The following is a 14105-nucleotide window of genomic DNA, read 5'->3' as shown; positions in this document are numbered from 1 at the left end:
GCAGTGTCTAATAACAGATCTCCCGTTGTCAGGCCACAGACTTATCCTGACTCTTGCTCTCTTGTTAACAAGACCAAGATGGCTGCACACAAATTCCCTTGTTCCCTTTTCCTGCCTCCACAGTTTGTTTAAAGCTATGGATATAGGCTTAAGTATACGGAACATATCCTCTACGTTCCTCTTCAATCCAATGTTAGATACTTTGAATGAGATAATTTCATCTATTTGATCATGGATTTCTTCACAAACTTTTATGAGTCTAGATCAGTTCTTAATAAATTGTTCAAAACAATCAAGCACAGAATTCCATCAGACATTTTGAGGCAGAATTAATTTGTATCCTCCTGCTTTCTTCAATGAAGTTGAAGCAATATGTTTTACAGAAGCATTTTGCAACTTCAACATTTTCTTTTATTCTTGGAGAAGATGTACTCAGGTCTTTGGCTAAAAGATTGATTAAATGGGCACTGCAGACATTTGTTATGGAGCATGCTTCTGTTTCTTCATTTCAGCATCTTCTTGTCTTTACCACGTTTGCAGCATTGTCTGTGATAAAACAGCGTATGTAATAGTTGAAATTTGTTCATTTTTATTACAGCTTTCACTGTCACTTTTTAAATATTCTGTTGTGTGGGCCTTTCCTGGTGTATCTATTGTTTCTGAAAGATGAGCAACTCCATCTTTTGTTAACACACAGGCACATATTACAGGATCTATTTGCACGTTAGCCATCTATCAAGGCGTGGACTGGCAATTTCCCCCGCATTGTTTCTTGCACATTTTCAAGTTCCTTCTTATACACTGGATCTGACAAACTTCCACCAGTGTGTGCTCTACCAGGTGGTATGTAGCTTGGTTATAAAGACTCCAACATTTCAGTGAAATGTTTATTGGTAACAGTGTGAAGAGGAGAATTTGTGACATAGATGAAAAGATTGCTCAGTTCATTTAAGCTGTTTTGTTGGACTTCGCTGGAACTTACTACAAACCCATCAATGGTGGTAGTATTACTAGAGGATTGTAATATTTTGCTTGTTACTGATACTTTTGTTGTCTGAACTATGTTTAAGTTGTAGCACTACTGCTAAAAGTATCAATGGATGGCTCTGTGACACTGTAAATCTCTTATGGTTAAATGGAATCCAGGAACAAAATTCAAAAATGATTTTGAACTGTTGTTCTTCTCACTCTGTTGTACAGATACTCATTAACATTTTTTAAAAGAATGCAGATCAGTTTCCAAGTTCCCAAAAAAGTAAAGACTGACTGTGCTTCTCATATACTTACTTGAAAATTAAGCCCCATTGTACTCACTGGCACTTCTGTTTTTTGAGAAAACAAATATAGGATGGGTTTCCTCTTGGAAAGCTGAGTTATGCTGAAGTAAAATAAGGCATAGACTTATGGCATTGTGACCATTATGTTGTGTAAGGGGCATTTATTATGTAATATAAAATAAGAAAATGATACCCATTGTCAGCTGGCAACTTTAGATTACTTTTACTGCAGCTTTCTGTACTGTATACTTGGGTGATAGATTCTAAAGCTACTTAATTTATTAAACAAGCCATAAAGATTAGCTAAGATAAACTTGTTCGTCTAGCAACGTCCAATATAGCAGTGGTCTCCAATCTTTTTAAGCACAAGATGACTTTTTGAATTTGTCAGTTCAGGATCTACTTCAAACCCAAATACTCCTGCCCCCTCCCCTTCACCGAAGCCCCGCCCTCCTCACTCTGGGAAGATGGGGTACAGGGGAGGGGGACAGAGTGACATCAGCACCCCTCTGCCTCTGTCTCCCCCACCCTGCACAACAAGCAGAAAGCTCCCAGGGGCAGCTTTGAGGCTCTGGGCAGGAGCAGCAGGGCAGTGGGCGGAAGGGCAGCTGAAGTTCTGGTACTTGATAGCCTGCTAGCCAGACTAGTCAGGATCACCTGTCTACCAGTAGATCCTGATCTACTGGTTGGTGACCGCTGCCATATAGCAAACAGCTTGGGAATTTATTTTTCAAATCACACATACTAAGAGGCATAGAGAGAGTCGTGAAGAATGATGCATTGCAAAGTGAATTATTTAAGTTATTAACCAGTTGATCCACATTGTTCTTCAGACACATTCACATTATTATTTTCTAATAAGCAGTTTTTCTTAGGATATTTCATTCTTGCAGCTAGGCCCTGCATCATCATGTACGGCTTACACTTGACATGTTTTCCTTTTTTACCCAGGGAACGGAGTTCTTCAAAATATTCCCAGATAGGGGCTCTCTTACGCCCAGAAACCATGACAGTTTTTCTGTGGTAAAACTGGGGGGGCATATAGAAAGCTGTGTCTACGCTGAATGTCTTTGCTTTTTCTTTCTAGCCCACTCCATTTTTCCTTTCTGTGCTGCCCTTGTCCTTTCCTATATATTGTTTCTCTGTCTAAACTAGTCTTAACTAACTCCTCTTCCTTGCTTGGCCCAGCTCCACTACTACATAAGCACAGAACAGCAGTCCTATCCAGCCTATGTCTGTCTTTGCACATGTGATTTCAGTCTGCTGAGAAAAAGAAAGTGAAAGCTCAGAACTTTCAAGAAGCAAGAGCTGGTAGTTAAACTGGAGAGATTAAAGCCATTCACTCTTTTTTTTTTAATGAGATTGTAAATCTAGGTGTAGCATGATTGTGATGAGATTTAATTGTAACAGTTACTTTTAAATGAGTAGCAATTTTATATTAACAATGGTTTTTTTATTTAAAAAAACATAAATTTGTATTCACCCTGGTCATGGTTCTCAGTGTCCGGCTTACAAAAGAAGTGCAAGTCACTATTTGATTTGCCTTTTAGTAATCAGAATCTAATCAGTGCTAGGACAGATGAATCTCTGTTTAAGACTGGCTATGCACAGTCAGGTCATTGGGTTTCTACACTCTTTTTTTAAAAAAGACACACTTTCTCCCTCAATCTTTATTATTTGGCTGGATGAATGCTCAATATTTTTTCATATTCCCAAAACCAGGGGCATTGATTGGGGTTTTGGAGGGATCAGTTCTGGTCCGGTTCTGTTCAGTGTCTTGATCAACAATTTAGATAATGGCATAGAGAGTACGGTTACAAAGTTTGCAGATGATACTAAGCTGAGATTGATTACAACTGCTTTGGAGGATAGTATTAAAATTCAAAATGATCTAGACAAATTGGAGAAATGGTCTGAGGTAAATAGGATAAAATTCAGTAAGGACAAATGACAAGTGCGCAAATGAGTGTTCCGCTTAGTAAGGAACAATCAGTTGTGCATATACACAATAGGAAACGACAACCTAGGAAGGAGTAATGTGAAAAGGAATCTGGGAGTCGTAGTGGACCACTAGCTAAATAGGAGCCCACAGTGTAGCTAAAAAGCAAACATAATTCTGGGATGCATTCTGAGTATTGTAAGCAAGATGCAAGAAGTAATTCTTTTGTTCTATTCTGTGCTGATGAGGCCTCAACTGAAATATTATGTTCAGTTTTGGATGCCACATTTCAGGAAAGACATGGACAAATTGGGGACAAGTCCAGAGAAGAGCAACACAAATTATTAAAGGTCTAGAAACATAATCTATGAGGGAAGATTAAACAAACCCAATTTTTCAATCTGGAAAAGAGAAGGGGGGGGGGATACTTGAAAATGTAACCCAAATGTTGTTACAAAGAGGAGGAATAAAAAATATTATTTCACCTCTGAAGACAGAACAAGAAGCAGTGGGCTTACATTTCAGCAGGAGAGGTTTAAGTTGGATATTAGAAACAACTTCCTGTCTTGGTGATTGAGCAATAGAATAAATTGCCAGGGAGGTTGCGGAATCTCTTATCTTGGAGATTAAGAGCAGGTTAGATGGTCTAGAATGGATAATGCTTATCCCTACCAGGAGTGCAGAGGACTGGACTAAATGACCTCTTGAGGTCCCTTTCAATTTTCTGATCCCACAATTCTTTTGTTCACACCTTTTGATACCTTTTCCTTCCATTTTCTTGAATTTTAAGAATGTTATGGAAAATTAGGCCAAAAAACCTCCCCAAACCTCAAGTTGTGTGGGTGGCTTCTACACAGCTTCACTGGTTTTGGGTCTCAGATCATCAATTTATCATTCTCCTAGATTAGGAAGATATTATCACAGAGTCACTGTCTGCAGTTATATCTTCCCTGGGAAGGTTTGGCAACAAAAATGCTGTGAACTTGTAAAAGTGAAAATCGGTCAAACTGTTTTTTGTGCTTCCCATTGTCAACATTTCATGGCCACATTGCTAGCTGTCTTGTCAACAGGTAGAGCAAAGCAATGTGTGTAAGCAGCCCATAGTGCAATATTGTTAGAAGGCAAAGCTGATCGCTGCGCTTCTTGGGATTCTCAGGTGCTAGGAGCAATATCATAAGTGCAGGCCGTCCTCGCTATAAATTAAAGATATGTTCCAAAAAACTTGGACTTTTAGCGAAACAACTTAACGCAGGGACTTTTTTTTTCCCACGGCTGACTTCCATTTGCACAAATTATTATTATTTTTTTGCATGACTTAAGAGCGGGGAATGGGAGGACTTACAATGGATCAGTTCCTACAAGCGTTAACAACTTTAGTGTGGAACGGATGTATACTGGGGCAGCTTGCAGGGTGTCCCCATTATATCTCTTAGTTCTCCGTGCTGAGGAATGTCAAAGAAACACAGCAGTTTCTCCAGCCTTCCCTCTGCAGCAGCAGTCTTCCTGCTGCTATGTTTCTAGCAGGGCAGAACAGAACAGAACAGAAGCATTCAAATGATTTGCTTTTTTTGTTTGTTCCCCAAACAGAACAGCTCACTCAGTTGTCAGATACTTCCCAGAGCTTTGAAAGAGGAGGGGTGTATGTCTGGAGGGCAGGAAAGATCACAAAATACTCAGCAAAAAATCACAGAACACTGAGCATAGCCACCAGGTCAGGCATTGTGGAATACTGATGGAAGTCAGTTCTCTCCATAAAACAGAGTCCCCACTGCCTTTTTGTCCGTAATAAAGTGTGTGGGGGAAGACAAAAAGAGATCCAAGTTTTTTGTCACCCAAACCGGGTGTCCTCCCCCCAACAAAATGTTTACACTCTCACTGTTTTGTAAACAAAAGGCAGGTTTTGGCCACAAAACATGCCAGTGTAGACAAGCCTTGATTAACACTCAATCCTTACAGCATTTCGCAGCCTGGGTGATATCTGAATGCTCTGAATAGATAAGTGTTCTTTCAGAGTAGAAAATTATTCTCTAGGACTATGTACACTCCCTGCCTCGATAAAGGAAAAAAGTTTCTCTTGGACAAAGTCTAAAGGTTATGTTCCATGTAAATGTGCTATTCCAACAATATTAGATTACTATTATCTTTAAAGTACTACGGAGTATCTGTTTCTTCATCCAAAGTCCTTTTGACAATGCTATCTCATTCCATTCTCCTGCAGAGGGATTTACAATTTTCTCTCACCGGTCTGTGCATAGATTTCTTAATGGGCTTGTCCACACATTTCCTCCTGTGGGAAAGCTCACTTCAGTGTGGGACACGTTCTGTGCTTTCTTTGCTGACGGACTCCCTCTTGCCCCCCTTTGAACCTCTGGTAAATTGTCCAATTAATCTATCATCACTGAAGGTAGAATTCCTGGTGGCAGTTGCATCAGCTTATAGACAAATGAATTACAAGCCCTAATGATAAATCCACCATGCAGTTTTTCAAATGGGTGTGTCTGTCTGTGTGTCCAAGCTCCCTGTGGGCAGGGGCTGCTACCATCCTCTGCTTCTGTCGCTGTATCAGGAGCTGGTTTTTAAACTGTTTCCCCTTGCAGATCAGCTCCCGCCTGCCACTCTGCACTGCTGCCTCTGATAGAGAGGCAGGAGGCAGGGGGCTACCAGGGGTAGGGCTGGAGTGGACTGGCTGCCAGCCCCAACCGTGGGGACTATCGAATAGTCGTGTAAGCAATAATATCATGTAGTATCGAACATCCCTACTACGTGATATTAAAGTGTAAAATGCCACTTTCATTTAGTGATGCTGTAGGTGGGTTGCAGGGACTCTTAGGAATATTGAAATTCAGCACCGCGTCCTAGTGTAATTCCAGTTCCTTGTAAGGAGAGTTAACTGCCAGATGATTTGGAGGAAATTAAATATGCTTAATGCTTTTATTAAATTGCTGGCAGTGACTCCTCTTCTTAAAATTCAGCCTCTGGAAAGAGTGGATTATTTGACTTGGGCTAACTTTCTTCGGATTAGTGCTGCATTTGTTTAAAATTACTGATTTACAATGTTAATGTTTTTAATAAAATATTTTATGCACAATTGGATTATATTTGAGATACAAATCCCGTTCAGAAGGGTAGTGTTTGTGTCTGAGTGTGTTCATGACTTGTTTCCAGACCCTTCATTTAAGTTTTCTTCTTCACAGACCTTCACCCCTTTAGTAGATAAGCTGGGGTTAGGCACTGTGGTTCCTGTGGAGTTTCTTCTGGACCGAGACCTGAGGTTCCTGTCGGATGCCAGTGGATTATGTCTGTTTCAGGTACTTGAAGAGGCAATTTCAGGCAGAATACACATTCTACTTCATACCATGTTGCTTTCCATGTCGATTCTTTTTCAAGATATGTGTGGGGGCAGCCCTACGGGGTATTGAGTTGAAAGAGAGCGCACGAAAACATACAAGAAAAGGCCCTGACCTCCAGCTCCATTCAGAAAGTCTTAAGGTCCCAGTTCTTCCCCATCCTTTGTTTTAGGAGTTAGTTGCTGAGTGCTTTCCTGATTTCAGAGGGAATTATTGCTATGCATGTCCAAATCTGCTTGTGCCTAATAGGGATGTTAAAATGCATTTTTTGCGTTTACGTATAACTGCTGAAATTTTCAGCGGTTACACTTTTACATGCGACAGGGTGGATGGGGGGTGGGAGCTGGTGCTCATGGAGAGCCGGCTCTTTTCTGTCTCCTCCCACTGCTGCCTCTGTATTGGACAGGGGGACAGGTGGCTTTTAAGTGATCACTACATGAGCACCAGCTCCTGCTACCCACTACTTCTAATGCTGCTGCCTCTGAAGTCGGCTTAAAAATCAGCTCCCCTTGGGCATTGGCTCCTGCCCCCCTACTGCCCGGCTGCCTCTGATACAGAGGCAGTGAGTGGGGGAGGGCTGTATGTAACCATGAGGGTTAACTTATGAGCTCAGGCTCATTGGTTAATCGTGTACTCGGATACACATTCACATCCCTAGTGCCTACTGATCTTGATTAGTTTCTGACATATTAAGAAAGCTTGTTTACTCCTAGTTTTGGTGGAGATGAAAGATTCTTCTCCCTCAGAGCCTCCAGAGAGAAGCCAGAGAGCTGTGGCCATCAGTGGTATAACTGCTGTATTGTCTGTTGGCTCTCTTGCATTCAGAACTTTTTCATGTCCATTGGCAGATGGGAGCGGAGAGCCAGAGCCAAGTTCTGCAGGAGCATTCTGCACTGAGAGACTCTGTCAATGCATTAATTAGTGACCAGAAACTTCAGGATATATTTAGCAGAGGTAAGACCAACTCATTTGCAGCTGAGGGGGGGGGGGGGGGGGGGAAGGCTTGGGTTATGGGGAGAAGTCCAAATAATGGGTATTACTGTTTGTTTTGGAAATTCCACTCTACATAGTTAATGTGTCCAAAATTCTTTGTGAGAATAGTTTAATTGCTTTCTTGCAGTTAATTGGAAAGGTAGATTACTGTTTAACTGGAATTGTCTGTAGTTGTTACTCATTCACAATAACTGTAGTTAAGGTAGCAAAACAGCCTCCCTTTGTAATCCAACCTCCTGTGTTTTCAACTTCCCAAAATATCAAACCATTGAGCTGAAAATGTAAATGCTTAGTTTGCCAGAAGGTAAATTCTTCTAAAAAATAAAACATAATCCTTTAAGCCATCTTTGAGATCTCTAAGGCCCCCCCAAACCCTAATTTGCAGTCTCAGATTCTAATGGTCTTTTTAAGTATGACTGCACTAAGTGGCTGAGATTTTAAACTAGATGTGACCTATCCTTACTCAGTAGGCCATTCTGACCTGCTCCAATGGCTGGACCATACAGAGGTTTGTGTGTCCCTACAGCTAGCTGTTGGCTAACAGACCTTGGGTGTTTTAGCTTAGGCGGTAGAGGCTCATCATTTTCAATGCAGAGGCTGCAGAGTTTGAACTCTGCTTCTGATAATCTTCCTGGGGCATCACATTAAATTGGTACAGACATAATTTTTGGTGGGGACTAGTGTGGTTTAACAGACTGTTAGGAAGAAAATTCTCATATGGGCTGGGTTACTCTATTAATTGGTCAGTGTGGAATTTCTTGCCCTTTCTTCTGAAGCATTTGGCTATGGTCACTATTGGTGTCAGCATACTGAATAGTTAGACCTCAGTGATTTGATTTGATCTTGCAGTTCCTGTGTTCCAAGATTTGGGGAAAAAACAGCACATTGGACATATGCAGTAGAAAATTTCCTTACATCAGTAGAACAATTGTGCATACATGTCCAGGTAACTAGGCACGTTAGTTCCAAGAACTTGGTTTTCTTTGTTTACAGTCTACATTCAGACAGCATACAAGTGAGGGTTCTTCTTTGAGTAGTATCTTTATGGGTATTCCCCTTTAGGTGCACACGTGCTCAGCAAACCTTTATACAAGAATGGCCATACAGGGTCGTACCAAAAATCCATCTAGCCTAGTGGCTTGTCTTCTGACAGTGGCCAATGTCAAGTGCCCTTAGATCAGAGACTTTTGGTAACCAGGCCTATTTAGTCTGTGCATGTGCTGTATATGTTATGTATCACTTCACTATGGCTATGTAGTCATGCGCAGGCAAACCACGCTTTGTTTCTTCTCCCACCTTGGCCTGAGATGGGCTTCAGCAATGTTTGCTTTGAGCTTGCCTCATTTGTGTTATTTTTCCCTTGGTCTTATTTTAGTTAGTTATTAGTGGGTTAGATTTTTTTTTCCCCCCTTCTCTCCTGGGAGGGTATATCTGGTTCTGTGGGGTACAAATGTTGCCTGCCATGCTAGGAGGTTGTCCTTTTGAGCAACAGGCATTCCCTGTCTGTTGCCTTGAGGAAACACACGTCCCCACAGCAGTGCAACTTTTGCCTAAAACTTAAATCCAGGGCCAGGAAGATACAGGAAATCAAATTGAGGCTGCCATGATGAAGCGTTCCCTCTGCCCACTTAAGAACTAGGCCAAAGGACCCAGTGCCCTTTCCTGCACCATATACCAGTCTCTGGCAAGCCAAGTGGCCCTCTTGTATCAGCATAACATTTTCGTAAGGAGTCATGAGCTTTTGTTTTCACATCCGTCTCTTAATTCTCTGTTTCTCAAAGTAGTAAATGAACACGTCAGTAAGGTGTGGTTTTTTGTGTTTTTGTTTTGCTTTGCTTCTCATTTGTGTGGCCCCCGGCTGATTTTTATGTGGCCAGCAGCCTGTGACCCAAAAAAGGTTCTCCACCCTGATCTACAGCATTGAACTCAACTCTACTCTACTCTAAAACCCCTCTCCTCCTGCTGAAGCTGCTGCTGGGTAGTCACCTGAAATGGAGCACATATAGGGACACTTCTTGAAGGAGAGGTTACTCATCATTTAAGTGACTAGGCTTCTTTGAGGGATTTATGTGTCTGTTCTCTCTATAGATGCTCCACTACATGCCCCCTTTCCTCTCTACTCAAGGCCATAAGAACAGCCATACTGGATCAGACCAAAGGTCCATCTAGCCCAGTATCCTGTCTTCCGATAGTGGCCAATACAGATGTTCCAAAGAGAATGAATAAAATAGGGAATCATCAAGTGATCTATCCCCTGTTGCCTTTTCCCAACTTATGGCAAACAGAGGATAGGGACACCGTCTCTGCCCATCCTGGGTAATAACCATTGATGGACCTATCCTCAATGAATTTATCAAGTTCTTTGTTGAACCCTGTTGAATTGCTGGTCTCCACAACATTCTCTGGCAAGGAGTTTCAGAAGTTGACCGTGCATTGTGTGAAGAAATATTTCCTTTTGTTTGTTTTAAACCTGCTAAAGGTTGGACCTCCCTGGTCCAGCACTCTTGGAACCTCAGGTCCTGGATGAGGGATTTTGCTGGACCAAGGAAGGTCATTTCTGGGACTCCCCTGCCATTGTCCACCTCTTCTCCCTCCACCCTCACCCCCCCTCCCCCCGGCATGGTTACACTGCCAGTCTCTCAGCCAGTTTCTGCCGGCCCCTTAGCTCAGAGCTCTCGGCCCCACCATGGCAGCACTGCCCCATTGTCATAGAATCATAGAATAATAGGACTGGAAGGGACCTCAAGAGGTCATCGAGTCCAGCCCCCCGCCCTCAAGGCAGGACCAAGCTCCGTCTACACCATCCCTGACAGATGTCTGTCTAACCTGTTCTTAAATATCTCCAGAGAGGGAGATTCCACCACCTCCCTTGGCAATTTATTCCAATATTTGACCACCCTGACAGTTAGGAATTTTTTCCTAATGTCCAATCTAAACCTCCCCTGCTGCACTTTAAGCCCATTACTCCTTGTCCTGTCCTCAGAAACCAAGAAGAACAAATTTTCTCCTTCCTCCTTGTGACACCCTTTTAGATATTTGAAAACCGCTCTCATGTCCCCCCTTAATCTTCTTTTTTCCAAACTAAACATGCCCAGTTCATGAAGTCTGGCTTCATAGGTCATGTTCTCTAGACCTTTAATCATTCTTGTTGCTCTTCTCTGGACCCTTTCCAATTTCTCCACATCTTTCTTGAAATGTGGCGCCCAGAACTGGACACAGTACTCCAGCTGAGGCCTAACTAGTGCAGAGTAGAGCGGCAGAATGACTTCACGAGTTTTGCTTACAACACACCTGTTGATACAACCTAGAATCATATTTGCTTTTTTTGCAACAGCATCACACTGTTGACTCATATTCAACTTGTGGTCCACTATGACCTCTAGATCCCTTTCCGCCATGCTCCTTCCTAGACAGTCGCTTCCCATCTTGTATGTATGGAACTGATTGTTCCTTCCTAAGTGGAGCACTTTGCATTTCTCTTTATTAAACCTCATCCTGTTTACCTCTGACCATTTCTCTAACTTGGTAAGGTCATTTTGAATTATGTCCGTATCCTCCAAAGAAGTCGCAACCCCACCCAGTTTGGTATCATTGCAAACTTAATAAGCGTACTCTCTATCCCAATATCTCCATCATTGATGAAGATATTGAACAGTACGGGTCCCAAAACAGACCCTTGCGGAACTCCACTTGTTATCCCTTTCCAGCAGGATTTAGCACCATTAACAACAACTCTCTGACTACGGTTATCCAGCCAATTATGCACCCACCTTATCGTGGCCCTATCTAAGTTATATTTGCCTAGTTTATCAATAAGAATATCATGCGAGACCGTATCAAATGCCTTACTAAAGTCTAGGTATACCACGTCCATCGCTTCTCCTTTATCCACAAGACTTGTTATCCTATCAAAGAAAACTATCAGATTAGTTTGGCATGACTTGTTCTTCACAAACCCATGCTGGCTATTCCCTATCACTTTATTACCTTCCAAGTGTTTGCATATGATTTCCTTAATTACCTGCTCCATTATCTTCCCTGGGACAGACGTTAAACTGACCGGTCTGTAGTTTCCTGGGTCGTTCTTATTCCCCTTTTTATAGATGGGCACAATATTTGCCCTTTTCCAGTCTTCTGGAATCTCCCCTGTCTGCCATGATTTTTCAAAGATCATAGCTAAAGGCTCAGATACCTCCTCTATCAGCTCCTTGAGTATCCTGGGATGCATTTCATCAGGACCTGGTGACTTGCTGACATCTAACTTTCCTAAGTGATTTTTAACTTGTTCTTTGTGTATCCTATCTTCTAAACTTACCCTCTCTCTGCTTGTATTCACTACGTTAGGCACACCTCCAGACTTCTCGGTGAAGACCGAAACAAAGAAGTCATTGAGCAGCTCCGCCATTTCCAAGTTCCCTGTTACTGCTTCTCCCTCCTCACTGAGCAGTGGGCGTACCCTGTCCTTGGTCTTCCTCTTGCTTTTAATGTATTTATAAAAGGTCTTCTTGTTGGAGAGCAACCCCCCTTCTTGGGATCCAGTTGCGCTGCCAGGCAGCAGGAGGCCGCTGAAGCTGTTTGCTGTGCTGCCGGGCAGCCCCCTCCTGGATTCATGGCCCTGCCACCAGGCAGCCCTGCTGTCAGGCTCCCAACACCATGGGGATAGTCATGCTGCTTCCTAGTCCTGTTGCACAGCTGCACCAATGGGTGGCAGTGGGGCTGCTGGGCTCCCGGCCTCACCACTAGGCAACTCTACTACCTTCCAGTTGTGACCGTCTGAGCAGCAGCACTGCTGCTGGACTCCAGGCCCCTGGGTAGCCCCACTGCGTTCAGGCCTCCTTCCCCCACCTGCAGTGTCACCACCAGGAGGCAGCCCTGATGCTGGGCTCCTGGTTTCACTGCTACTGACTACTGGGCTCCAGCCCAATTGCCACCAGCCCTCCACAGAACTCTCTGGTGCTGGAACATCTGCCAGAGTGTCCCAGTTAAGGGAGGTTCAACTTGTATCTATTAATTTCATTTGGTGACTCCTAGTTCTTATGTTATGGGAACAAGTAAATAACTTTTCCTTATTCACTTTCTCCACCCCACTCATGACTTCATAGACCTCTATCCTATCCCCCCCCTTAGTCTTCTCTTTTCTAAGCTGAAAAGTCCCCGTTTTATTAATCTCTCCTCATATGACTGCTGTTCCAAACCCCTCATTGTTTTTGTAGCCCTTTTTGGATCTTTTTCCAATTCCAAGATATCTTTTATGAGATGAGGTGACTACATCTGCACTCAGTATTCATGACGTGGGTGTACCATGGATTAAATAGAGGCAACAAGATATTCTCTGTCTCATTCTCTATCCCTTTCTTAATAATTCCTAACATTCCGTTTGCTTTTTTGATCGTTTTCCAATGTACATTACTCTGCATTGATCAACGTTACATTTCATTTGTCATTTTGTTGCCCAGTCACTTAGTTTTGTGAGATCTTGTTGAAGCTCTTCACAGTCTGCTTTGGTCTTAACTACCTTGAGCAGTTTGGTATCATGTGCATATTTTGCCACCTCACTGTTCACCCCTCTCTCCAGATTGTTTATAAAAATGTTGAATAGGATTGGTTCCAGTACAGGCCCTTTGTAGCGAAGGAACTTAGGGCAGTTCACCCGAGCAGCACTATATAGCTTAGGTGTGAGCCACAAGGATGCGTCAGATTGGCTCTGCTGTCAAAAGTCTCCAATTCAAGGTACATGGGGAACCTGAAGTGGGTCACCAACAGGAGATGCATCTCAAAGAACTCCCGTTACTGTGCAGGGCGAGGCGCCTCTTCTCAGAAACTCAAGGTGGGATTCCACAAGGAGTTGAACGTAAAGTCACGTAGTTATTCAAGATGTGTGTCTGTCTGGATTTTTTTTTCTAATAATTAATTCACTTGTAGGTGACAGAGGAAAAATGAGTATTTAGGAGGAAGTCAGAGTTCGCGTGTTTCTGGTTCTAGGTTGAGTCTGTAAGGCTGGGTTTTTAAGAGCTTCTTAAAACATAATTTTACTTGTAAATTGATCACATTTGATCTAGCGGTTATTGACCCAAACATGAAGCCTCACATTTCTATTTTGATCACATTTGTCCAACTGACCTATGTTTAGATGATGCATTTGCTATAAGCAAACACTATAATAAAACTTGGTAATCTGTTGCCTCGTACAAGGAATGCTTTCAAACATAACTCTGCATGAATTACTGTCTGTATGTGCACCTAAATTCCCTGTAAGCTGTGTGGACACCTAGTTAGCACTGTGCAGGCACTCAAGGCACCCACCTAAGGCCTAGCTTGGGCCTGGCCTACAGCCTGTTGTGGCTGGGAGAGGGACAGTCTGAACCTGGCACCTCTCCTATATGACCTTCTCCCCAACCCCAACCTAGCCCTGTCTGAAACCAGCCAGGGCTGGGGTACCTATTCTGCAGCTCCTGCCCTGGAGCTGCCACAGCTGGAGAAGGTACTTCTCCCTCCCAACCCAGGTGCTGCTGTGAGGAGAGAGAACTGGGGAAGTCTTCTCTCCATGCA

The 14105-nt window shown here is 42.9% G+C and overlaps 1 protein-coding gene across 1 annotated transcript in view; it reads left to right on the top strand.

Annotated features, from left to right (window-relative positions):
- The window catches only part of KDM3B (lysine demethylase 3B), a 145191-nt gene that overhangs the window by 39247 nt on the left and 91839 nt on the right, over positions 1–14105 (top strand). The window contains exons 3-4 of the mRNA XM_075917875.1: positions 6411–6524; positions 7412–7517. Coding sequence (XP_075773990.1) covers positions 6411–6524; positions 7412–7517 — 220 coding nt within the window. The remainder of the gene's footprint in view (positions 1–6410; positions 6525–7411; positions 7518–14105) is intronic.

Source organism: Pelodiscus sinensis, unplaced genomic scaffold, assembly GCF_049634645.1.
Source record: "Pelodiscus sinensis isolate JC-2024 unplaced genomic scaffold, ASM4963464v1 ctg55, whole genome shotgun sequence".
In the NCBI taxonomy this organism is placed as follows: domain Eukaryota; kingdom Metazoa; phylum Chordata; order Testudines; family Trionychidae; genus Pelodiscus; species Pelodiscus sinensis.
The sequence above is the reverse complement of the archived record's forward strand: the minus strand, read 5'-3'. Positions and strand labels throughout refer to the sequence as shown.